This window comes from Stigmatopora nigra, chromosome 7 (genome assembly GCF_051989575.1).
Source record: "Stigmatopora nigra isolate UIUO_SnigA chromosome 7, RoL_Snig_1.1, whole genome shotgun sequence".
NCBI classification, from domain to species: Eukaryota; Metazoa; Chordata; class Actinopteri; order Syngnathiformes; family Syngnathidae; genus Stigmatopora; species Stigmatopora nigra.
This window is the reverse complement of record NC_135514.1, coordinates 7,465,480-7,492,342: the sequence shown is the minus strand read 5'-3', so window position 1 is coordinate 7,492,342 and position 26,863 is coordinate 7,465,480. Positions and strand designations below refer to the sequence as shown.

The window sequence follows — 26,863 nt, the reverse complement described above, 5'->3', positions numbered from 1 at the left end:
CAAACCGTTTTAGCGCTGGCTAAGCTACGGAAACAGCCCCAGACGCTGTTTCCAGTGCGCAGTGACTGCTGGGATATATAGTTTTGTCAATACACCCAGGATGACAGCGAACACAGTTAGGTTGTACATACTTTATTTATCTTTAGAATGTACTCACTTCATCACCATCAAAACCATCAAAGTCTTCATTTTCGGTGTCTGAATTAAACAATTACTCAAATGACACACAGGGAAAAACACACCACCAAAACAGGCAACGCAACCTATCAAGAGAGATAGAAAAACCTAAGTTGTGTGGGGAATGAGACACCAATAGTTTTGGAATGATTCATCATCCATCTAGGCTCACTATATTGGTTAGTTAGGGCAACGATCAGATTAAAGTGATCAAACAAAAGATCCGATGATCAGATGAGCAAATTAAGGATTGTGCATATACCTTGACAAAAAATTCACAAATCTAATGTTTTTATCAACATTTTAAATTAATAAAACATTTCTCAGTCTGTTTGTCACTCTCTATTAGGCTTTGGTGAGGGAAAGAGTTTATATTAGTTAATGTGTATGGACAGGTGCTGCTCGGTCAAAATAAACAAAGGAATCCAGATTAGCATATTTATATTTTATGATTTAAGTCAATTCCTTTAGACTTGTAAAGTTCCCTGATCAAATATGACTGTAATGTGGGAATTATGTAATGGTAAAATTTAGAAAAACTTCATTTTATTTTTCCTGGACAGGTGTTCAGATCCTTTGCAATATTTGTACTATTTACAATTGCCCAGGGCACCAGAAAATACTACAGTAAAAACCCACAAAATACATTTAATCGAGGGGATAAAAGGACTGGATTTATGATAAATTTAAACGTGAAAAATGACAGCATGGCGGATGACAAAAATGGGAGCATTTAGAAACCGTAACACTGCCATATGGAGACTGGTGAACTCCCTTCAAATGCAGCCCAAACTCTGATCGCAACCTTTTTCCTACGTCCATTCATACCGTAACGAAGACATGCGAACGGTTTGAAAGTCAACTCCTTATATGAGAAGCCTAGTCATGTACGCCATCATATTTCGAGGCTTTTGTCTCAGTAAGCTAGGCAACGTAAGCAACTGTCAAAAAACTAGGACGTTTTAAATGAATGACGTCAACCAGCGACATATTTGAACAACAAAACACTTACGGAGCCATCGGTGACATTTGTGGAAAACAGTGTGATAAGTGTATTTTCCCCAGAAATACAGCTCGCTGCTAGCTTACAGCTTCCTGCTGACAAGCCCGATTGAGCATAGATCCTTTCTAAGAGTGAGATGACATAATTGAAGTTGTTTTTAACACTGATGAAACTCACTTTTATTTTTGTTAAATGAATTATATCAAGAATAATTGGTGCTGTTATGAGTATTTTCTTGTTATGCAAACGGTTAGTGACGCTTACGTTTTCACTTTCACGTTGAGGGCAGACACTGGTAGTAGTTTTAATTAACAACGGAATCTTCTCGTGTGAAACATCTCTAACTTGGGCTTTCCCAAAATGGAGAACCAGGAAAACATTTACCTACTTGTAAAGTAAATTTCCTTCTTTTGTCATGATTGCACTCTTACTGCTAGAAATTTAAAAAATATTCATGAAGCTTCAACAAGAATACACACCATTTCTGATTTATGTTTTGCATGAAACAGTCACAGGTATTGGAAAAGGGGTGTAAGCACTTCAAAATAAAAACCCAAAAGCATTACAGAAAAAAGGGTGGATTCATGTTTTTTTGTAAAATTATCATCTTTTGTATATCATGCAGTTTTCCTAAATTGAAAGGGATCCTTTTAAGTAGTTACATTGCTTTGACTGGTTTCAACTGTCTTTGAGTCCAAATGAGCATCTTCATCCTGGAAAGCATTCTGGAGTGCTTTCAAAATAGACTTGAAAGCTCTATCCTTAAAATCTTGTCCAATGAACACATAGAGCAACGGATTCACGCAACTATTGATATAAGCCAAGCTCGTAGCTATTGAAATCCCGATACTAACAATTTTTTGCAGTTGTATATTTCTCAATTTGTGACTGATTAATTCTATCAAAACAAAGATGTGAAATGGAACCCAGCAAAGGAAAAATACAATGACAATGGCAGCAATGATCTTAAACGTGCGACTTGATCGGCTAGCCAAGCTGGCGTTCTTTCTAATACGGTAGATGATGACAGCATAACAGGAGACAATGACGACATAGGGGAAAGCAAAACTCAGCAGGAAACGAGACACGGAAAGTGACTGATGGCGAAACTGTTGAAGCTGGAATAACTCTTCGGTGAAGTCATCAGAAAATACAAAGTTGTTGAAGCAGATTATAGCATCTTTTCTTACGAACGACGGTCTTGTGTCACGAAAAACAAAGTGTGGTATGCTGAAAATTAGGGCCAGTGCCCAAACGCACAGACTCACGTAGAAAGCTTTTTTGACTCTCCGGTGGTTTTGGGACCAAACGGGAAAGACCACGGCCACGCATCGATCAATGCTGATGACCATTAGTATGTAAACACTGGCATACATGTTCAAGGCACTAACCGCACTAATTATTTTACACATGAATTTCCCGAAAGGCCAGTGGAATTGTAAAGCAACGTACGCCACGCTCATAGGAAGGAAGGCCGTGAAAAGGAAGTCAGCCACAGCAAGGTTGAGGAACCATATGGTGTTAACAGTTTTCTTCATCAGGAATCCTGTTACCCAGATAACTAAGCCATTTCCCAACACACCCAGGAGAAAAGCCAGAGTGAAAATGACAATTGACAGGATGTCGACAGAACGTTTCAACTGAGCAAAGTATTGGTTTTCGGTTACGTAGTCATAAACGTTGTCCGACTCTGTAACGTCTTCTTGTGTTGTTGTGGTTGTATTAATGGCGAAGCCATATGGAGTGGTGACCGCCATAGTGCTGAAATCTGCAAGAAGAAACGTCATTATTTTCCACACAGATGCAGTTTCACTCGATTGCAGTTCATAATTATGCTTTTCAAAGAACTACTAATCCATTATATATATAGAGTCAGACTATTTTTTCCCAGGGAGATATTGACAAGTCACATATGCAATACTAAGTTCAACAATTACGTGAAAACACAACATATTGCATATTCCTGTGTTGAAAAACTTAGTGTTACATCCTTCCTTATTTTGTTATTTTTATATCTAAACTATTGGCGTCGGCCTAACAGTTCTGGGGTCGAGAGTTTGATCCCAGGTCGGCGGGCCTCACAGTGTGGATTTTGCATGGGTGGGTTTTCTCAGGGTACTCCAGTTTCCTCCCACAATCCAAAAAAACATGCATGGTAGGCTCTTATTTGCACCTAGGTATGAGTTTTAGTGTGAATAATTGTCTATCTCCTTGTGCCCTGCGATTGGTTGATTAAATACAGTTAACATCTTTGTCACCGCCGATGAAAAAGTAAAAAATAACAGTTAATTAAAGTACAAATGTTCTGAAATAGAGCAAAAAGAAGACTATTCTTATCATGCCCGTCGCTCTGTTCAACAATAAATACATACAAATCATAATAAAATAGCTGCTCGGCAATACAGACAGTCACATTCCTTTTGAATTCTTAAGAAAAAAAAGATATAAATAGATTTAAGTCAAAATAGCTGTTGCCCAATACAGTCAGTCACATTCCTATTGAATTCCTAAGAAACAATTTAAATGATGCCGCAGCATGAAGCTAACATAAATGACGATTCTAACGAATAGCACACCTCAATAATTTGAATATTACTTAAATGACCCACAGGTAAATAAGACAAAAAAAAATGGGGGGTATTGTCATTCTGAAATGACTTCATACTAATCATGAATTTCCCTTTAATTAAACTACTCTCATAAAATAACTTTTGAATAATATTCAAAATATTCAGTTGTACCAAACCAAATAAAACACAAATACTAACATGCAACCACAGTACCTTTCTTGAAGCTCACTTGTGTTGAAAATGCTGTGAAAGATGAAAATGCTGCTAAAGAAGAAGTTAAATGAGTCAATCAATATGGTGACACATCAATTTCCGTGGTACAAATTGCCAAACCTTTTTCTTAAGTATTTTTATACTTAAAAATGATATTAAGAGCTGGAAAATGGAATTGGCAAGAAACAAAGTTACTGAAGCGCCGTTACCTCATAGGCTTTTATTTTCCACTATCTTGAGCGATATTTAAACGCTTACATTTCCGCAGCTATTATGCAACAAGTCTCTCACTCTGCCTCATGTCATGTCATTTAGTAGATTTATCAGTAGCGGGCCTTCAGGGCCTTCAAGGCTGCTGGCGAAAGAAATATCTGAATCGTATATTATATTTAGTCCATCAATACTTATTCAATAATTTCAAATTGTCTTTTAGCTTCCTTTTATTGCTTTTCCCCCTGAGTGCACTGCTTCCAGATGTGTGTTTTCATATTGAAGCATTTAACCAATAGAATTTCAGCCATTATTCGTTGCCAGGGTCAGAAATTTGCCTCAAGGCCCTCACAATCAGTTCTGCGGGCTCTGCTGCATTAAACAAGCATCGATAAGACTGTTGCTTTAACTGTGGCAACACCACAGTGCATTGGCCCGGCCCATCTGTCAAATGTTTAAAGTCAATTTGGCCCCCGGGCCGAAAAGTTTTTTCGACATAAACGCAATTTGCAGACATGTTCGTATGTACCGTTTGTTCGTAAGTTGAAAGTTCGTAAGTAGAGGAGCCTCTGTATGCACCTAAAAAATAAAGTAGAAAGTCATTTTGGTTATGATGAAACACCAAACTTGCGGTCTCGGGAGAACAACACTTCCTGATGACAAACCAAATCATTTCAAAATTGAGAAATTTACAGCTATCTTAAAGTACACACTCCACTGATTATAATCTTACACGCTCCACTGATTATAATCTTATGTTTATTGAATTGCACTGTCACGAAATAAGATGACAAGTGATTTTGGCCAACCCGATGCGCATTATGCATTTACAGTCTTCCCTCGATTATCACAACTTCACTTATCGCCAATTCCCTCCATTGCGATATTTATTCATTTACTTTAAGTTTATAAAAATGTGAAAAAAATGTTGAATGCTGAAACTCATGAGCCTACTTTGCGATTTTTCAATTATCACCGCGATATTCGAGGGATTACTGTAGCTGTCTATATGTGACACTTACATCTATTGCATCCGGGCGGAAGTTCATTTTCGACATAGGACAAAAAAAACGACTTAAACGTAAAAAGGCAGATAACTGGGGGCAACATGGGTGCCCATGAAGTAAGTGACTGTGAGAAAAATATGACAAAGACATGGTCAGATTCCAGGAGCCTATTCTCAGCACTCACGACCACTAATATTAATATGCAAGGAATACAATTGTAGAGAGCAGATACCTTCATAATAAGGACAAGTTAAATAAAATATAATATGAAGCTTCAACAAGAATGCACACCATTTCTGATTTATGTTTTGCATGAAACAGTCGCAGGTATTGGAAGAGGGGTGTAAGCACTTCAAAATAAAAGCCCAAAATCATTACAGAAAAGCAGTTTTCCTAAACTGAGGACTCTTTTTAAGTAGGTACATTGCTTTGCCTGGTTTGAACTGTCTTTGAGTACAGATGAGTGTCTTCATCCTGGAAAGCATTCTGGATTGCTTTCAAAATTGACTTGAAAGTTCTATCCTTAAAATCTTTTCCAATAAACACATAGAGCAATGGATTTACGCAACTATTGATAAAGGCCAAGCTCGTAGCTATTTGAATCCAGATTCTAACATTTTTTCGCTGTTGTACATTTCCGAACTTTTCATAGGCTAATTGCATCAAAACAAAGATGTGAAATGGAGCCCAGCAAAGGAAAAAAATAATGACAATGGCAGCAATGATTTTAAACGTGCGACTTGATCGGCTAGCCAAGCTGGCATTCTTTCTGATACGGTGGATGATGACAGCATAACAGGAGACAATAACGGCGTAGGGAAAGGCAAAACTCAGCAGGAAATGGGTCACGGAAAGCGAATCAACGCGAAACTTTTGAAGCTGTTTTAACTCTTCGGTGACGTTATCAGAAAATACAAAATCTTGGTAGCAGATTATAACATCTTTTTTCTTCAACAAGGGTCCTGTTTTCAGAAAGGCAAAGTGTGGTATGCTGAAAATTAGGGCCAGTGCCCAAACGCACAGACTCACGTAGAAAGCCTTTTTGACTGTCCGGTGGTTCTGGGCCCAAACGGGGAAGACCACGGCCACGCATCGATCAATGCTGATGACCATTAGTATGTAAACACTGGCATACATGTTCAAGGCAATAACCGCACTATGTATCATACACATGAATTTCCCGAAAGGCCAGTGGAATTGTAAAGCAATGTCCACTATGCTCATAGGAAGGGAGGCTGTGAAACAGAAGTCAGCCACAGCAAGGTTGAGGAACCATACGGTGTTAACAGTTTTCTTCATCAGGAATCCTGTTACCCAGATAACCAAGCCATTTCCCGACACACCCAGGAGAAAATCCACAGTGAAAATGAAAATTGACATGATGTTGAGAGAACGATTCAACTGAGCATATTGGTTGTCCGACCCGGTAACGTTTTCTCCGGTTGTTGTGGTTGTATTAATGGCGAAGCCATATGGAGTGGTGACCGCCATTGCGCAGAAATCTGCAAGAAGAAACCTCATTATTTTCCCCCCAGATGCTGTTTCACTTGATTGCAGTTTATAATTATGCTTTTCAAAGAACCACTAATCCATTATATATATATATAGAGTCAGATTATTTGTTCCCAGGGAGATATTGACAAGTCACATATGCAATACTAAATTCAACAATTTCATAAAAACACAACATATTCAGTCACATTCCTTTTGAATTCCTAAGAAACAATTTAAATGATGTCGCAGCATGGAGATAACATAAATGATGATTGTAACGAGTAGTATAATATTAAAATACCTTTTGAATAATATTCAAAATATTCAGTCATACCAAACCAAATAAAACACAAATAATAACATACAATCACAGTACCTTTCTTGAAGCTCAAATGTGTTGGAAATGCAGCTAAAAAAAGTTAAATGAGTCAATCAATATGGTAACACATCAATTTCCGTGGTGCAAATCACCAAACATTTTTTAAAAGTATTAATTTACTTTAAAATTATTTTAAAAGCTGGTAAATGGAATTGGTGAGAAACAAAGCAAAGCATTTGTCCCATTACTGAAGCGCCGTTACCTCCTAGGCTTTTATTTTCCACTATCTCTAGCAATATCTAAACGCTCACATATCTAAACGCTCACATTTCCGTAGCTATTATGCAACAGGTGCCTCACTCTGCTCTAGGATTTTTGGCTTTTTACTGCCTGTTTCATTGCCATGATCTTTCCCATATGCTCCCTATTAACTCCAAGTTTGCCATGCAAAAATCCAGCATTCCATTTAAACCTCCGTGTCCCTGGCAATCTTCTCTCTGTGTGTCCATCATCTTCAAACATTCACAATTTGTCCAATCATTTTGTTGCATAAAAGATCTCGACGTTCCAAGCAAAAGACAATCAAAGTGAAAACCTGTTATGTGTTTCAGCATGGCATCTGTTTTGTGTCTTGATTGGAATCTCAATCCTTGGCGTTTGTTTAGGCTAAGTGGGATGAGTCCAGGTTATCCTCTGTGTAGTAGTGCCCTACTAAAAAAAAAATACTGTAATTTCTTGTGCATAGGTTGCATTATTTCCCTTCAAAACCGGGCTTTCTTTGGTTCCTCTAAAATTATAATTCCATGAACTGTTTTAGAGGCATCCATGTCCAAAATTGTGACTTTCACCGATATTATTTCTGGAGGAACTCTCTGAAATTGGGCACGGTGAAGCAAGTGGTTAGTAGGTCGGCCTCACAGCTCTGGGGTCCTGGGATCATTCTAAATTGCATAGTTGTCCGTCTTCTTGTGCCCTGCGATTGGCTGGCCACCGGTTCAGAAAACGAAACGCTCATTTTAATACACCATTTTAACAATGGAAAATGTTCATCAGTGCAACTATTTTGGCCATTTACATGTGCTCATGAAATGTATCTACAATAATGATCATCTCTTTTAATTTATTTGAATGATAAATTATGTTTAGGCACAGCAACTCATTTGTATAAAAAAAGTACTCTGCCTTTAAAAGATGCTATTTTGACACCATTTTTTAAATGACTTTTGCATTTGTGCTTTTGTTTTGACAGAAGGTTTAACATTTTTTTTAAGCAAATTGAAAATTGAGGTGACTTAACCAGATGTTGAGGGCGAGGTAGACTTTGAGAGAGTTGTGGCAATATCCTGCTTTGTTTATATCTATGCAATTGGGTAATTGCTAGGTTTTGGTTGCGGCTACGAAGTGACATTTTTTTCTGAGATGACCAAGATTAGGAGAGTTCTGTGGAAAATGTAACGAATGGTAATCATAACAGTCAACGCAAATAAGTTTAAACAAGCGATAGAGAAAGAAATAAAAACAGCTAGAAACAATGATCAGAACCAGAAAGAGCAAAAGCACATATTTAAAAATTCGGAAAACAGCAGATCCTACACTCCACTGGAATCAATGAGAATTAGGTCACACCGCACATGTCTCTGATTGAAACCATGGAAAATTTTCAATACTAATAATCATATGATAGACCTACAGTTTGGGGTTCTTTTGGGCAATTTAGACTGGAAAAATAAGCTTTCATGCAGGGAAAATACTGCAAAGACATTTGACTAGTAGGAATCTGAGGGGACTTCAAGGGATCACTAATAAACTCAAGGACACATAAAAAGGCAAATCCGTACTAAACCTTAATAACATTAATTGTTAAATTTGGAGACATAACTGTTTACATTAAGATTTATACTATACATTAAGCAGGCAGCAGAAAATATTCACAAGTAAAAAGTGTCACTTGCAACATAAAATAATAAAACAATCATCTTTTAGTATGTATAGTAGTCAATCTAATGTTTTGCATAAACTGTACTCAACTTTGTTTCCTATGAAAGTATAAAAAAAAGGCACAACAGTGCCTCTTGTTGGCTGAACACAAAACAAACAAACACAAAGAAAACTATTACTATATCCATTACCAATCTACTGTTATGGAAATATAATATAAAAGCTCTTGAGTGAGCCACATATTAATAAACGGTTAATAATAGACAACTGTGTAAAAATGCATTTTTGCTGTGTATGAATTATTGCAAAAATGCAAATACTCACAGCACTTAAAAAGAACAATAAAAAGTATAATAATTTTTGAACTTATTCCAATTAAATGAAAAAATCTTTTCAAATGACTATAATGAATTCAGACTACACAGATTTAAAGTATATTATTAAGCCACTGGAGGTCACTAGAGAAAATGCAAAAATCCTTTGTTGTATACACATTCTGTATTTATCATTTACATTTTTTACATCACATGTGCTTATATAACCATCTTATGACAGGTTGAGACCAGGTTGTGGGGACAAATAGTACATAAATTTACATCAAATTGTATCAGCTGCCATTGCAAATGACTTATATTGATTGTACTGTCCAATGAAAAGAATGTATTTCATTTTGAAAGATAGGTAGTCATTGTATTTTTAAACAGATGAGCAAAGGTCATTCAACTCCCAACATTACGTTGGGTAGAGATGATTAAAAAATACAAACAAAGTCATTTACTGTATTGAAAGCATAAGAATGCAATGTAATTCATTCCTGTTATGATGGAAAGATAAAAATATATACAAAAGAGTTAACACTGTATTTTTGTTTCATGCTTGGGAGATAGGAAATGTGAAATGACTATTATTTTACGCTCATTCCCACAAATTGTGAGCTTCACTCCCATAGCTGTCGTGTCTGAATTAAAAGCAGCATTTGGTGACTGTAAATAAACGTCTCTATTTTCCCATTGGAGAAAATAGTAATTGGACTTTCTGAAGTCTGTAGAAAACCAAAACAGCAGTATCCAATAATTATGTGGATCTTCAACGATCATTTACATTTTCATTGGCTAACCCCACACTGCGGTATGTTTATGTTTTGGGGAGCAACACGCAACTAAAATGTCTTTGTTCTTACCATTTTATAGCCTTTCTCGACAAAAGTCATTATTTTTGTTGTACATTCCAGTTTTTCTTGAAATAAATACGGGTGAAATCTCCTTTCCGAAAAAACAAAAATATCACAAATAAAGCCAAAATAAACTTTTTGAATATATACTCTGAGTTAAGATGAGCAAATGTCTTCATTAGGCAAATATCCCGACTCGCCTTATTTGACATCATGCTGTTATTACTAATGCCACTTTGTAGTTGAGACTGAATCAACAGCATATTTTTTGCACTGCAGCCAACAAGTGCACTACAATTATTATTATAATTTTTAAATGTAACCTTATTTAACTTTTACATTCCTATCGAGGGGCAATTTAGAGTGTTTAACCAGCCTACCTTGCTTTTGCAATGTTGGTAGAAAACCGGAGTACCCGGAGAAAACCCACACAAGCCCAGGGAGAACATGCAAACTCCACACAGGAGGACCAACCTCGGATGGACCCCATGAAAGCAGAAATGAGAGGCCATCTCGATAAACACTACCCCACCGGGCCGCATTACAATACTAGATTTAATCAATCACTGCCTTTCATTTGACTAAATTCTTAATAACCAAACTATTGAAGTATTATAAACAATCCTATTTAGACTATAGTCGCATCATTTCTCAAACAAACTCAAGAAATGACAGAAATTTTAGAAATGTTTCGGCTAACAAAAGCGTCACAGCTTGCTTATGCAATGTTCTGAACGGTTAGTATAGTCACATTATAAATTTCGCAGTTGTGAATTAGTAGCAGTTACGGCAAAACTGTTATCTGTCACAGCTAGGTACGACTACAGTAACTAACAAGGACAGCTTTATACCTCAGCTTCAGAAAGGGACTTGTCTTTGCTTCGACTGGTGACCATTGAGTTTGTGAAGGTATACGAACGGGAAATCTCTTCCTGGAAAGCGGTTTCCAGCACCTTTAGGATGGATTTGCGAACTTTATCCTTGAAATCTTGTCCCATGAAGACATAAAGCAGTGGGTTGAGGCAGCTGTTCAGATAGGCTAGACTGGTAGCAATGGGAACCCCTATAGTGATGACATGGTCCAATATCTCACTTTCATAATCAGCCATGTGATTGACCAACTCAATTAGTGCCAGAATGTGGTAGGGAGCCCAGCAGAGGAAAAAAGTAGCGATAACGGCAGCAATGATCTTAAAGGGGCGACTGGATTGGCTGGCCAGGGTCCGGTTCCGACGCAATCTGTGGATAATCACGGCGTAACAGGAAACGATGATGGAGAAGGGAACGACGAATCCCAGAAAGAAGCGAGTCATTGTCATGGCCTGATGGCGAAAGTGTCGCAGCTGGGTTACGTGCAGCGTGGCGTAATCGTCGGAGAATGCAAAATTATTGAAGCAGTTGATGATTTCTTCATTGTCGTATGACGGCCCGGTATCCCTAAAGATGAAGTAGGGGGTGCTGAGGATCAGCGCCAAGATCCAAACACCCACACTCACGCAGGAGGCTTTCTGGACACTACGGTAGTTCTGAGCCCAAACGGGCCAGACCACCGACACGCATCGGTCGATGCTGATCACCATCAGGATGTAGACACTGGCAAACATGTTGAGGAAGCTGATGGTGCTGTTCAGCTTACACATGAACTTGCCAAAGGGCCAGTGGAAATCCATGGCGGTGTACGTCACACTCAAGGGAAGGAAGGCCGTGAAGAGGAAATCGGCCACGGCCAAGTTGAGGAACCAAACGGTGTTGACGCTTTTCTTCATCTTGAATCCGGTGACCCAGATCACCACACCGTTGCCCAACACGCCCAAGACGAAAGCCAAGCAATAGACGATGAGAGACATGATGTTAAGAGACTGCCTCAGCTCGGCGTGGTCGTCCTTGTAGTCGTATTCGCCCTCGTCGTCGTAGAATGTGCCGTTTGCTGTGTTGGGATCTGAAGAGTTTATCTCATAGTATGGCGTGACGCCCATTATGTCCATCATGTCCATCATTGTCCTCAGATCTGCAGAAGGAATAACATGGAGTAACCTTAAATGGCCAATTAGGGTGAAAAGGTATATTTTTACAATATTATTCAATATTATGATAACCCTGTTAAAACTAAAAGCAAAGTTGTAACATGAAATGTAATCTATCTCTTATGATCTGGTCTGATGAGAATGTTGTCAAGATAATTTATTTGTTTAACAAAAATGTCAAAAATCATTTAAATGTAATGTATATCTGAGAAAGAATCCGACTGAAATAATAGTTTGAGATTTTATTTTTTGAAGTCATTTTTTTGCAATGACTTTCAACACTTACTTTCTGCTGACAATATGATTAACAAATAAATAAAGTACTTATATAGGGATAAAAGATGACTGTATTGTTTATTTTTGTTTAGGAGTGTTTAGTTATTATTGTAAGTTATTATTTTACTTCAAAAGTACTGCAATTCTCAGAATGCAATTCTAATGAGAAAACTTAAAAAAAATACATCAACTTTACTTCCATTTTTCTTTAAATAAGGTTTCCTCGCACCATTTTATTTGAATACAGTTCATACTGTAATTTTCTTTTAAAAGTGTCCTCACAAGCCTTCTCTTTAAAATACCACATTTCAACAGTATCTCAGATTTTTTTCCCTGTCCTAGTAACCCTACACTCTCTGTGCGGCTAAAAACTATTCCTTTCCATGGAAACAAATATATCATTTATAATAGCAGGCAACGACGAATATTGTCACAAAAGTAGAGTACATAACATATCAATTCCTAAATGAGATTTCTTTCTATTTAATCCCACAAATCAGTCTGCTAGGTTTCAATCTAAAAGTAGATTATTTCTGCATGTTAAAAAGAATAAGCATTGAAAAAAGATGTATAGATAGAGATATACACAATACCTTCTGATGTTGATCCGTCCGGAGGAAAACTGGGACTTGACTGCTCCGCGCAAACTACAAAACTCTCCATCCAGTCTCATTAAAGTGGGTGACGTCATTGACCACATCGGGGCGGGACCACAAGCCTTCCTAGATTTACTACCCCACCATCCTCCAGCACCCCCATTCTTTTGTGTTGCTGAATTCTGAGCATGCTGCCCCTCCTACTGTAAAAAAAGATCAACCTTATAATATGCAATGAATTTAAATGCAAGTTAGTCCACATTGGATAGAAAATAACACACACAAACACACGCACACACACACACAGACACCCACACACTGTGGCTCGGTGGAGCGAGTCGAGCGGTCAGTGCCTCGACCTCACAGCTCTGGGGTCCTGGGTTCAAATGTCCATCTGTGTTTGCATTTTCTCCCCAGGCTTGAGTGGGTTTCCTCCAGGTACTCCAGTTTCCTCCCACATTCCAAAAACAGGCATGGTAGGCTCATTGGTCACTCTAAATTGCCCCTGGGTATGGGTGTGAGTGTGCACAGTTGTCCGTCTACTGCGATCGGCTGGCCCAGAGTTGGCTGGGATAGGCTCCAGCACCCCCCACGACGCTAATGAGGATAGAGCGGTTCAGAAAATGAGAGAGGAGACACACAAACAGGCAGACTCAAAATATGTAACAACAGAGTTATGCCTTGTCACAGCACGTCTGCCTTTTTTTGTGGCACATTAAAGCCTTTGTGTCATTTGTGGGGAAAATCCAGAAGTAAAACCGCACGCGCAATCAACACAAGTGAATCATCAATTACAGTTTGCTTAGATGACAACCGCTGAGGGAGAGAAGCTGTCTCCATCACGACCAATCATGATGTGTTTTTCTCATCGTAGGCCAAGCCCGGGTTGGCTTGAGGTTAACTCTAATTGCTGTGCTTACTTTGAAATCACATCTGGGCCTGTAGGTAAAACATTTGTAATCTACCATTTTACTGTGCATTTAAATAATATTCATTCGTTCATTTCCTGAACCGCTTATTCCCACAAGGGTTGCGAGGGGTGCTGGGGCCCATCCCAGCCAACTACAGCCACCCTGAATTTGCGGCCAGCCAATCACAGGGCACAATGAGACAATTTGTCAATAATGAGTGTTTCTAAGCTTAAAACAAAATAAACATTTTTGCAGCTGTCCACTCTACTTTGGTTGTTACCTTGTCCAAAGATGAAAAGGCATGGAAAGACATACAGCAACTTGACTTGATTAATTGTCAAAGACAAATATTAGAACAACTTTGTAGTTCCAAACTACATTGTAGCAATGTATGCATTTTAGTATAGAGAGAGCGAGCTCAAGACCTCACTTGGTTTATTCCTGTTGGCCAGGAAACTAACTAAGCTACCTACTCAACCATTATTCTTGGACAGATCAGAATGTCATCTCATTTTGGCATGTCTAAGCATTGTTTGTACATTTGTTTTTTTCACTCTCAGGGCAGACTTATTGTTGCCTGTAGGCTCTGAGTTTGCCTGTATCAAGCTTGAATGAGACAGGTAGATGGTTGAAGTAAGAGATGGCTACGATCAATGCAGAAAATAGGCAGAGAAAGTATTTGATGGACTGATTCCCCTAAATTAAAAAAAAACAAAGCAGTAAATCTTGCAGAGAACAGGTCAGCATGTTTCTGGTCATTTGGGAACGCTTTTGTCTTCTTTCCTCACAACCATACATTCCTGAAACATTTGGCATTTGAAGGACATGCCAAAAAAGAAGTGTGTTGGAAACTCCAAAGTACCCAGACTGTAATCCACAAACCATGTAATCCACTAAACCAGATATTCTGGTATGCCATCCAGCTGCAAGGCCTCAAAAACACACGCAAAAAAGTGATCGGTTTGACTTAAATGTTTAAAGCCAATGGCCATTCTCTGCGACAAAACATGCTGAACGGTCACACCTCTTTTTTAATTGAGCGTTTCAACGTGGCGTCGTAAAAGCAAAACATATGTGGTAGAATTAGAAAATAAGGTCTTCATCAACAGGATGGAACGACCGTATAATATAACACAAGTAAGCAGAATGTGTGGAACGAAGTGGGAGTGTTGGCCCTGAGAGAGTGAAAATCAATCTCTTACTGGTGTCCCTCAAGTATAGCTCTTTACCTTTCAGTCAGCATCTCCGTTTAACCCTGCGGTCAAACATCCTCCCGCATAGTTAGTCTTCTTGGTTTTTGCTACCCAACTTGCCGCACATGCATACACATCTGTTTGACATGATATTGGGTTGACGGTTGAACCTTTTTTAGTCTCTTGAGGAATGTTGCAAAACATGTCAAATACTAACTTTCCTTCATGACTGTGTTCTTTAGCTATGCAGTGGTCAAACAGAAAAAGCTTTTTTTCACATTTGAATATGTGGAATTCATCCTAAGATGATGCTAAGTCTCCTTATTCATTGATTTTATTATTACGGGTTATGAATAAATCAAATATTAATGTCGATGCCGATCAACATTTGAATCAGGTGACTGGATTAAACACTAAATTGTTAAGAGTTCTACATCTTTATTTCTCATTTTTTCATCTCTTCTCAGCTTTTGAATAATTCCTAGACAAAATATCTCATTGCAAAATACACATTGATATACTCCTAGCGTATAAAGTTAATTTTCTGCTAACTTGAGAGCTTTTCTCTTATTAACCTTTGCAAGACAACAAAGAAAACTGACTTTGTATACACTCAAACACTAGATATTATCATGTGTTATCATGCATGGCTATCACAAAAAAAATATTTGACTTTATACCCCAGTAGATTGAAGTCACATTTTTTAGCCAAATTTGAACAACTACAATATAAATCCATTGAATTACATTTCACAGCACGGCTTCCATAATGAGGAATTATCAGATATGTTGATTTGACATGTATCATGCAATGAAACAATGATGCTCAAAATGGTGAACTGATTGGAAATGCAACCAGCATGAACCTGCCCAACCCAAAATCCAAGTAAGTCCCCTGCTATTATACAAACACAACCACACAGGAACTGATTCCTGCCAATAGTCCAGATGTGAGGGGGAGAAAGAATGAGAAGGGGGTGGGGGGGGCTCAAAAAAAAAAGAAACCAGGGATTGTGTCTATTTACACAGTCTCAGATAGAGTTTAAGCTGCACCCTTTTTGGTATCAGCAACGGCAAAATATTTCACCTAAAAAAAACATCAATATCCAAACACCATGTCTTAAACTCAACTAAGATTCCCACTCCCAAAAACTGTTATACCGGCTGTAGTTTAAGTCTAGACAGCCCGACTACTTAAAATGTTCCTGAACGCTTTTGACAAATACCAGCTATCATTTCAACGCAAAGATTTATCCCCAAACATTTTGGTGCATCGTTTTTTCGCAGAAGCAAAAGACACAGCATTTTGTCGATGTCTGTAGGGGATATTAATAGTCATCCCAAGGCTATAGTTTGAGGGAAACCTTCTGAGCGCAGTCTTTTTTGCCAGAGTTCTTGATTTACCAAGCAAACGTGCAATTATGTGTACACCACACAAATACCAATTTGGGTGTGTAAAGGAATCAAGAGAGGTTTTAAAGGGAATGCCAGAGCAGAATGATATACGTAGTTTGAGTATGTGGCTTTATTATCCTCTATTTCATATGAGTTGGGGGAATAACGCAGAATGTGAGATGACATTGTGTGCATGCTACTGTCTGCATTTCTTTGTGTGTGGTGAAGTGGAGCGCTAATAACATACTGCAGTTTCCACGGTCGCTGTACTGTAATTCAAGCAGTACTTATCATAGCGATGTAAAACAGTTCACAAGGCTTTTCTTTCAAGAGGGGGGAGCGAGACCATGGTGATGGAACTTCTGGATTCCAGCTATGGTGGTGTCATAAAGACACAAATACTGGGAATTTGCTGCCAGCTGAACCCTCCGAAGTTTGTTGGTCTTGTTGCGGTGCTGAATGGGAATCCGATACTCGTCTATCAGAGTGTGTAAAGGTTGGGAATCTTTGTTTTTGTAAGTCAAAATGAATGCCAACTGTGCTTGCCCCCTTTATGCCTCATTGATGTTTCTTTTTTTTATGAAATCCACCGCACACAAGGGGAAAAAAAGCTGAGCCTCAACAACCAAAACCACTTCCTTACTTTGGTCCTTATACTTTCCACCACAAGGTCTGGTGTCTTCCAGTAGACCAGAGGGATATGAATAATCAACCTTGGCTTTGCCTGAGGAGAAAATAAGCCTGGTAATGCCTAAGTCATATAGAGCTCTCTTTCTCTAGACCAATTTATTTGGAGGCCCAGTTGAGTGAGGCTAGGGGAACCAGAACTGGTTAAATGAGGGACACCAGATGGTCAAATAAACTGAATTTTTCCACCAGTTGCCAAGTCAGTGATGTTTAAATTAACGTAGTGGCCCGTGCAATCATTATTATGGTTAGTGAGTTCAACTACAAAGCAATTAGTTCTCATAAATAAATTTCGTTTATTGATCCAGTTTAATCCTAAATTATGCTCGGCAGATGTATAAATCGAAAAAGCATCTGGGTGTCACATGTGACACAGTAACTTTTACTACTTGGCTTCGACTCTCAGGCAATTGAGGTCATTTGAAGAAAGTATGGAGCGCAACATCAAGTATATATGGACATGGACATTATATATGGACATAGTGCTGTTTGATTTTAAAATGACTTGAAAGTGACTGAAACGCTACAAAATAGAAAAAATGGGGACAACATAAGATAAGATGACAATCAGAGAGGGGGAAAAATCACCCATAGATCATCTGCTGTGCAGGGATTTGTTTTCAAATGTTGTCGGCAACATCTATACTAATCCTCAATCTATGAATAAATAAAATAATATCAGTACCATATTTTTCTAATGGAAAGATGAAAAAAACAGATGGGACATTAAGCATGCTTTGTATCCTACCTAAGGGCTCTTGTAGAAAAATTCTTTTCCAAATAAGACACCAATGGAATTATTTATAGTGATATAACAAGTAAAAAGCAGCTAAGTTACATTAAATAACTGTGGATCACAATGAACACTGGGAAATGCATTCCACAGCAGTAGTAGTCACTCTAGTAGTCATTTGAATTACTTAATAAGGTGCAAGCAATTACATTTTCCAAGCAAGTAAAAAGCTGCAAGCTAGATATGGATGTTTATGCAAAAGTATTGTAGACCTGCCTGTGCTGGAAGGGAATGTGTTGTATTTTAGCCTTAAGTGTATAATCACAGGGTTTGGTTCAATGCAATCTTACAATTTACTGTACTCCTGTCTGTTGTTGATTACCGGCTATATGTTGAAACAGGAGTAACCGCATATGACTCATAAAATGACTGCCCAATTTATATATTTTGATTTAATTACTGTAAACAAATATTAATTATTGTCTTGCAAAAAAAAAAAAGGTGACTCACATTTTACTTTGGTAATGTTGATGGTGACGTTAAGACCGGAATGAATGTTTCACAACACACCTCATCCCATGATTACTATTAAATATGTGCCAGTCAATGTACATTACAAATATAAATAAGAATACAAAAAAACCCTCTAAATTGTTCAATTTTAATATAAAAGAAAAACAATCTGATTTAAAGACTAAACATTTTACTGTGTTTAGTCACATAACTTTTAACCCTTCATGGTGGACTCATTTAACTCATTGGTTGCCATTGACAGTGATAGATGTCCAATTAAGCTACCTAACCTCTTTGGTGTGGAGTCTAGTATCTTTTGTGTTACTATTGCAAAAATAAAAATTGTACTATAAAGCAAAAAGGTTGAACTTCTTATACAAATAAAGTCTGGGTAATTAATGGATTACATCAGTTCATTTAATTTGTCAGGATATCTTAAAAAATGTCTTTTTTTTAGCAGCATCTATAGTTCATAGGGCAAAACCCTGCTTTCTTACAGTAACAAGATGGCAGTAAACAATGATAAAAAAAGAGTAATACTTGCCAAAGGAATGATTTATGCTCATCTTCCAAATACCTTTGAAGAAAGTGACTTGTGAGTTGAAGTCTGTTGAATGCACAACATGAGTCCATAGAAGATGAGAGGAGGCTGGAAGACAGTCAAAGCGTATTACGCTACACATTGCCAAAGACGTGGTGCCCATATATGTTGTTAAAGCCGTGATTTATTGATAAAAGTCCTTTCCTGATCTTAAACATGTCTGCTGGTAATCAAGCATGGGTGTGGCAAGTTAAATCAAGCCCAGCTGTGCAGAAAATGTGATTAATCACATTCAATTTATGATTTTTCCCCCCACAAGTGGTTGATGAAGTCACACAGAGACGTATAGAATTGGATTTTTTTTCAAACTAGAAATTTCCATTCTAAAATGGCCTTTTGTAATCATTTGGGCTGTCTTTTATCAGCTATTTTCTGAACTGCTTTATCCTCACTAAGGACACAGGGGTGCTGGAGCTTATTAAAATCTGTTAGGGGGGGGAAATACATGTATTTTTTCCACTTTATTCTGGCAGTCATTGACCGAATAAACAATATAATCGCAAGGATTCTTCATGGTCAAATTATGAATGACTGGTTTGGGAAGCGTGAGTCAACGTTTTCAAACTTAGATCGACCTTATCCAGACCTTAAACCCATCGAGAATGTATGTCCGACTATCATTATCAATACAAGATCTTGGTGGAAAATTAACGCAATGCTGGATTGAAATAAATCCGGTGACATTGCAGAGATTTATCAAAACAATTCCACAGAAATCAATGTTAAAGGCAATCCAGAGTCAAGTAATTAAAACACACAGGACAGGCCAGATTAAGGAAGACTGATGTGAGAAAGTTTGTTAACTGCCATTGCGGTTCATCACTTTGGCAAAGCATAGCGTGTAGTAAATGGGACTAAAAATAAATAATGTGAGAACTGGATTTCTGTCACTTTTGTCCCACACTAGCCCAAACGAAGGTTTTTTTTTTCTTTTAAGCCGAAAATGTTAATGGACTCAATCAAACTTGACTGATAGCTGATTTAGACATGTTCAAAGTAATTCATTATTATGCCATACCACAATTTATAACATTGGTAAACTTAAGTAGCAGATCTCAAGCTTTTCTGAATTATTTAACAACACCACAAACTGTGTTTTTTTATAAAATGGCTGCAAACTGGTCATGTACAAAAATCCTCAGCACAAGACAAATTTGTGAACATGACATTTACCGTCAAGACAACAGTAAATCATTACATTAAAAGACATCGACGCTGCTCAATGTGGCTTTCAAATTGCAAAGCACACTCTGGCCTTCCTTCGTGATCACTTGAATGGGGAGTGAACATCCAAATGTAGTATTTAGTTGGCTTTCCTCTACTCAACAGTGCAATTGGAGGGTCATGTTTTAGTGGTTTTGTGTGAACTTAAATCAAGGAGAAACAAAAAAAAATGTTGTCGCTGCTTAATTACATGGAACTTTAATCCTGGAGCCAGAGAACAAGCGTGTGTACTCCATGTTTGTGAATGTCTTTTGGCAAAGTACTGGACTCTCAAAGATTTCCCTTTAGTCTCATAGCACTGGCGGGCCATTGTTTTAGTTTTTCTCAGAGAAATTCATCCACTTTATCAACCTACTGTTTCTATTGAGGCGTATCACCTGTTTGCTACTGTAGTCCGGTCTTGGATGGCCCCCATGCAGTCTGTTTTGCACATGTCCCTCCTCTATGACACCTGAATCAAATGATCAACTTATCAGCAACCTCTCCAGAAGCTTGATAATGATCCTAATTATTTGATTGAGGTGTGTTGATGGAGGGAGACATTAAAAACAAACTGGATAGGGGCCCTCAAGGAATAAGCACTTTGACCGGGCACAAGAAGGTTTTAAAACACCAGAAAATGCAAAACTAATAAATATTCATTGGATCTTAAACATTTGAATGTTCTGGAACATCTGGAATTATTTTCTGGTTTATTTACTAAAACTAATCTAGTCTTATTTTGTCAAAAGTAGGTGAACATTTATCATCAGTCTTTCCTCCACTAAATAGGAGGCTGCCTTTGCAGCGTAGTCCCCAAAATGACACGTTCGACTACATTTCAAAATAAAACAAAAAACGCGCAGTCCTTCAACTACTTAACACTGTTCAATGCTGTTCGTTTTTTCCTTTGAAAGAGCACAAACCGGAAACGCATTTCCATCAAACATGGCGGCGGAGGGCAGTGGTTGCTGGAGAGCTCCCGGTGTTTACAAACACCACGAGCAGCGTAAAGTATGCATTTCTCGACCTAAATATCGAGATGGCAGGAAAGCCAGGGCTGTAAAGGTAAGATATAAATTCCTGATGATTATGAATTCCACTACAAACTGACAATGCAGCTTTACGCAGTTAAATGGCTCTCTGATCGTTGTTGTAATATACTAGAAAGGCTCCACATAACAAATTCCATGTTAATTTCTCATATACTTGCCCAAGACAGATGATCCGGATCCTGATGTGAAGTTGCCTAAACACACCACTTTAAAATGAATTGAATGACTTTTTCTTGTCATTCTACAAGTATAATGAGATTTAAAGTTATAACCACAAAGTACACAAATAACATCAACCAGACAAATAAATGATCATTAAATAGTTGTGAAACATAAGAAGTCACAACATAAAACAATTACACAACATCAAAACAACAACAACACAAGTAAGAAAGTGCACAAATAACAACAACTCTATCTTTTTGACAGGTTTACACAGTCAATTTGGAGTCATGTTATGTAATGGTCCAAGGGGTCCCTGCCATCGGCGTTATGGCCGAGCTCATCCAACTCTGTGCTTTGTACGGAGTGGTTGAGGAGTACAGGCCCTTGGACGAGTACCCTGCCGAGGAGTTCACCGAGGTCTATCTCGTCAAATTCCAGAAGCTCACGAGTGCCAGGTTCTTACTACTACTTTATATCAATAAATCAAAGAGTGGATTCAAGTACACATGCTCACTCTGTACTTGACAATAAAGTATGTGTAGACTTTTTGCAATATGATATATCGGTAGAAGCTACCTGAACTACTTGAACTCTTAAAACTAGTTTTAGCTCCTTTTTTAAGGTATTGGTGTGGTTCAGACATGACTACCATATTTCTCAATATTGGCCATGACTTTATTATGTTGGAACCTTGACTTGAATGTACAAGTATCTTTTTTTTTATTAAAGAAAGTTATTAGAAGTCTGTTAGTATGACATGCAATGCATCAAATATGGATTGTCTATTGTATATCATTTTATTCAGGGCTGCCAAACGACACATGGACGAGAAGAGTTTCTATGGCGGCGTGCTGCATGTTTGCTACGTCCCCGAATACGAGACTGTGGAGGACACCAGGATAAAGCTACAGGAACGAAGGAGATATGTAATGAGGATGGCGCAGAATAGAGGTAGCCTTCCAAGAAGGTCATAGAATAAGGCCTTATTTAACAGAATTACAATATCAAATAAAAAAAACACATCTCTTCTACTTACATAAACCTTTATTTTTTCTACCTAAATAAAATCACAAAAGTGCACTTTTTCATGACTATACACCTAGAAATAAATTTCATATGTGGTGAAAAAAGTATCTTATTTGAAAACGTGACAATGTTAGGGTATTATATAACTGGGGAACCCCACAAGTTTCAGAAACAAATGAAATAATTCAGAAAACTTAACATTACGATAAAAGACAGTTAAAAGCAACTCCAATTTTCCTCACAAGAAGCTGTCTGCTATCGCTATTCCGCTAAAAATGTATTGATCTTGCATTTAAAGAAATTCAGTTTCTATTTTTAAAGGGCAATTCCCTATTTTTTGTCCTGAAGCCCGAGAAAGGGATCAGAAAGGAGCCGTGAGCGAGGAGGCCACATCAGCGGAGGCCAAATCCACAGAACCTTCACCAACCGCCATCCCGACTCCATGTGAAATGAGCCATCATGACAACGAATCAGAGCACTGGAACTCAGACTATACTATTTCACCCTTTCCTCTGCTGCCACTCCCTCCCCAGGAAGATCACTACTCCACACACAAAAACCACCAAGAGACGCCACCAACCGAGGACAATATGGGGACGTTGTACGACGCCATTGTTCGCTCAGAGGAGCAGCCGCCGGCGTCCAATTCAAGTCACTGGCAAAAACACTCGCATAAATCTAGAGGCGGGCAAGTTACGTTGACCTCCAATCGGCCTTCTGCGCTAACATTTGCACCGAGGGCGGCGCAATTGGAGAGCAGAAAACGCAAGATGGAAGCACCCGTGTCGAACTGCCCTGCTGAGGTCATTGGAAAAAATGAGACACTCATTGGACCCAAACTAGAAGACACTCCTAAAGTGGATATGGAGGACAACTCACTCAACACAACTGTCAACCTGATTAGGAACACAATGAAACAGGTGTCAGGCTCTTTTGCTTTGGTAGTTAAGTGACCATTAATGCATTTATATAACTAAATATGTTTTTTTTTTAAATTCATTTAGGTGGAATCTGTTCCTGACTTCAAATCTGTGGGAAAAAAGATGAAACCACGTCGACGCATTTAATCACAACACTTTGTCAAGATGTTATAACATTTTTTTAACACGTTTATCATTTTTTGGGACAAATTTTCTATATTTTCCTTTACTTGTCTGTTTTTTTTCTTCCCAAAAATTGTATTTTTCACTTTTCCCACAATTGCATACATGTTACAGTAATTAAAGCCTAAATTTTGTAAGTGGCAATGGTCTTTATCAGTCTATACTGCGACCCTAAAAAGAACGTGCACTGGTTTTGCACTAGTAAAACATTTATACTATTATTATTGAATTTTGTCAAGCTCATCAGCGAACTTGTCTCCTAAACATTCATTTATTTTCAACGCTGCTTATCCTGGTGAGGAAACGGGGGACTACACCCTATACTGGTCGCCAGTCAGTCGAAGGGCACCTACAGAGACAGACAACTATTCACACTCAATCACACTGCCACCGAGTGGGAATTGACCCCGCGCTGGCCGCACTTAAGTCAGGCGAAAGAACCAGTGCACCATCGAGTGGCCCCGTCCGAAATACACGTTGCTCAAAAGTCTCAATCCTCTGCGAAAGGAGAGAAAGCAAGATTTGAAGTGGAATGTTTTTGTGCCGGAAGACAGTTTAAACTCACTGTAGCGTTAGGGATGCAGGTTCCAAAAGCCTCAAGCACATGATTCACTTCTTTTACTGACATTGCAAAGTCATCCAAAGACAGCCTGTCATCGTGGTCGCGATCCTGTGAATGGAAAGAAGGTTAGTTGGTTACATTTTGATTTCAAGAGCTTGATTTTCCAATGGAAAAAAAAGTTTTTTAATTTAAAAAAAAATCCTCACCATCCTCTTGAGTGTAATCTCCACCAGATCTTTGATTCCATCGTATGGGTCTTCCTCCCCGGGTAGTCGGAGGCTGTACCTCAGCATTTGTAACATCTCTTCCCTGGAGATGTACTTGTCAGCGTTCAAGTCATACACATGAAAGCAGTCTGTCCAAACGAGAGGGTTAATGTTGGGATGAGTCCACATTTTGAATTGTATGCTTTAACCTTTTCCTGTTAAAGACTTGAATTTTTTTTGCTCTTTATACAATCAAGGGACACTTTCAAGAATAGCGGTGGTGCTGGAATCTATCCATGACAAGTCATAATGAATGCATAAAAGAGTTTAAACTTACATTTGATTTTTTCATCCAAGGTGCCACGGAGAACAACTGACAAGCCTTCAATCCACTCATTGATGCTCACAAAACTGTCATTGTCTTTGTCAAAAGTCCGGAAGACTGCAGAGCAGATATTAACATCATGCATGAGGTTATTCTCCTAATTAATTCACGGTTGACACAAATGACATTCAGCTTTTAACAGGAGGAGTTTTCTGAGTTTAAAGCATACCTGTCAACTGGTACGTTCTCGCCGTAATTGGTACAACTGAAAGCCCATTTTTATATTGGTACGCTGTACACATGAAAATGGTACGCTAAACGGTGATTTTGAGAAAAAAAAATAAATTAAGGCACTTTCTAGCCATTTTTCACCATCCGCCATTGTTTCTTCCCGGAAACGCATGTCTGCCAAGTGATATATGTACCGGCGCCTCTGATTGGCTAAAAAAAAAAGATCATGATAAACATTTCGTTTTGTAACACTTTCACCATGTGATTTCCGTTTCCTGTTCCCTTGTTTATGTTTACTTTCATTTTCACTTGTTGTTCGTGATTTTTTACAAAAAAGTAAAGTGGTAAGATTTTCCATGTATTTATACATATATGTAAGGGCGAAAACAAAATTTGGTAAGATCACAAATGGTTCGAGGTTGACAGGTATGTTAAAGCCTTAATAAACATTTGCTTGACTGAAGTTTTTCTGATAATGTTTGCACAGAACCAAGCAATTCTGGTAAAAACATTTGTTTTTGTCAGCACACCCATGACATAATTCCAAGTACTGTATTAAATATAATTCAGCTTTACCTGACATTTTTACGAGTCGGATGAATGTTTCTACAATATCTGCTGGATTTCATTGTTCCAATGTATCAATTGGGGAGGGGACCATTTAAAAAAAATATTTCCATAGCATCACTTACTGTACACTATTGACCACATTAAAACCATCATAATCATTTTAAAAAAAATCCAAAAGTAAATTTGTGAAGCCTTGGGAAACCACATTGTTGACAACCTTTCTTAAAAACATCCCAGTTTAATTGTACAACTATTGGGTTTTATTATGGGTGGAATTGGAAAGGGTTCTAAATCATTTGTTTCAGTCATATTACAACTATAAATCCTGTGATTAAAACAGTCAAATAGACTAGTTATGTAAGTTTCCAAGTATCATGCTACCTCCATCCATGATGGTGTCATCAGTGAGTCCAAATGTGTGATGCAGAAAACCTCGAAACTTCCATCTGTCCAAACCTCTGATTGGCCTAGCTGGATTCGTCGGCTCCTCCAATAATACATGAAATTCTCTGATCAGGCACTCCACTTCTCCTTTATTGACTAGATCCAATAAAACAAAACAAAACAAAAAACAGGGTTTGGGCAAGTGAGCATCGGTGCGCATGCAGCAGCATTGTGCAACTAGTTATAGTAAAAAAAAAGTAAATAGGAAAAAAAACCTCTCAAAGTCATACTCACAGTGGGCCACTTGCTTGCAAATGTTTTCTGCAAGGTTTTGTACCATCCTTTTGGAGATTTTGGACCTTCCTACAGGCAACATATTCGCCCGCAGTGACGATAGAATGGGAATTGGAGTTGACGTGTTGTTGCCATGGCAACCGAGCATTAGCGACCTGCGCTTTTCTGGACAGTGTTTCATAGAATAACTTCCAATTCTAAAATGTAAAAAAATGACTGCTCCATTGTAATTGTACATGCAAAAAACAAATTTGGTACTCAAATCCTGCAGTTTTTTAAATTTTACAATTTTATAGGTAAGTATATTTTCTGATTGTTGTTGTTTTGTGCACAAGATGATGAGATTTAAATCTCATTATACTTGTATAATGACAATAAATTCAATTTAAGTTAGTAAGTTCACAGAAATAGGGCCGTTTTTTTCATTCTTTTGTTATCCAAACAGCATATCTTCACAAGGGGGTGCTGTAGTCTATCCCGGCTAACTATTGGCACTAGGCAGGAGACACTCTGAATTGGTGGACAGCCAATCGCAGGGCACCATTAGACAAAGGACATCCAATCAAGGGGAATTTAGAGTGTTCAACCAGGCTACCCTGCATGTTTATGGGAAGTGGGAGGCAAGTGGGAGGCAAGTGAAAGGCCCATAGAAAAGCAAGCCCGGGGAGAAAACATAAACCACACATAGTAAGGTGCACACCCACCTGG

General features: G+C 38.2%; 4 protein-coding genes across 8 annotated transcripts in view; 1 reads left to right on the top strand and 3 right to left on the bottom strand.

The window, feature by feature from the left end:
- Window positions 1-26,329, bottom strand: part of LOC144199757 (calaxin-like) — a 29,189-nt gene extending 2,860 nt beyond the window's left edge. The window contains exons 1-7 of one of the 5 annotated variants that reach the window (XM_077721599.1): window positions 26,156-26,329; window positions 25,859-26,017; window positions 24,689-24,793; window positions 24,352-24,500; window positions 24,149-24,253; window positions 18,975-19,079; window positions 2,838-2,948 (exon numbers count right to left, since the gene is read on the bottom strand). In XM_077721599.1, the coding sequence (XP_077577725.1) occupies window positions 18,993-19,079; window positions 24,149-24,253; window positions 24,352-24,500; window positions 24,689-24,793; window positions 25,859-26,017; window positions 26,156-26,303 (753 nt within the window). In that variant the 5' untranslated portion in view covers window positions 26,304-26,329 and the 3' untranslated portion in view covers window positions 2,838-2,948; window positions 18,975-18,992. Of the gene's footprint in view, window positions 1-1,189; window positions 2,949-3,963; window positions 4,015-4,083; window positions 4,174-18,974; window positions 19,337-22,002; window positions 24,082-24,148; window positions 24,254-24,351; window positions 24,501-24,688; window positions 24,794-25,858; window positions 26,018-26,155 lie in introns of those variants that run through there. The other 4 variants (XM_077721598.1, XR_013326963.1, XR_013326964.1 and 1 more) reach the window with 4 other exon arrangements.
- LOC144199761 (formyl peptide receptor-related sequence 1-like) lies at window positions 4,817-7,269 on the bottom strand. Its single transcript, XM_077721602.1, has 2 exons — window positions 7,051-7,269; window positions 4,817-6,682 (listed from the first exon to the last, which is right to left on the bottom strand). Exon 2 carries the CDS (start codon window positions 6,669-6,671, stop codon window positions 5,592-5,594), a length of 1,080 nt encoding a protein of 359 aa, XP_077577728.1. The 5' UTR covers window positions 6,672-6,682; window positions 7,051-7,269; the 3' UTR covers window positions 4,817-5,591.
- fpr1 (formyl peptide receptor 1) lies at window positions 9,411-13,298 on the bottom strand. The gene is made up of 2 exons (XM_077721600.1): window positions 12,996-13,298; window positions 9,411-12,110 (listed from the first exon to the last, which is right to left on the bottom strand). The coding sequence occupies exons 1-2, from the start codon at window positions 13,063-13,065 to the stop codon at window positions 10,948-10,950; spliced, it is 1,233 nt and encodes a 410-aa protein (XP_077577726.1). The 5' UTR covers window positions 13,066-13,298; the 3' UTR covers window positions 9,411-10,947.
- rbm48 (RNA binding motif protein 48) lies at window positions 21,137-23,727 on the top strand. Its single transcript, XM_077721601.1, has 5 exons — window positions 21,137-21,302; window positions 21,719-21,909; window positions 22,260-22,405; window positions 22,829-23,400; window positions 23,485-23,727. Exons 1-5 carry the CDS (start codon window positions 21,183-21,185, stop codon window positions 23,545-23,547), a joined length of 1,092 nt encoding a protein of 363 aa, XP_077577727.1. The 5' UTR covers window positions 21,137-21,182; the 3' UTR covers window positions 23,548-23,727.
- Window positions 26,330-26,863: the final 534 nt, after the last annotated feature.

Bases quoted from the DNA above. Each gene is read 5' to 3' on its own strand.
- LOC144199761 (XM_077721602.1), bottom strand. From the start codon at position 6,671: ATGGCGGTCACCACTCCATATGGCTTCGCCATTAATACAACCACAACA.
- rbm48 (XM_077721601.1), top strand. From the start codon at position 21,183: ATGGCGGCGGAGGGCAGTGGTTGCTGGAGAGCTCCCGGTGTTTACAAA. The intron at 21,303-21,718 runs GTAAGATATAAA...TCTTTTTGACAG, and splicing joins GGAAAGCCAGGGCTGTAAAG to GTTTACACAGTCAATTTGGA. The intron at 22,406-22,828 runs GTAGCCTTCCAA...TTTGTCCTGAAG, and splicing joins GAGGATGGCGCAGAATAGAG to CCCGAGAAAGGGATCAGAAA.
- fpr1 (XM_077721600.1), bottom strand. From the start codon at position 13,065: ATGGAGAGTTTTGTAGTTTGCGCGGAGCAGTCAAGTCCCAGTTTTCCT. The intron at 12,111-12,995 runs GTATTGTGTATA...TTCCTTCTGCAG, and splicing joins GGACGGATCAACATCAGAAG to ATCTGAGGACAATGATGGAC.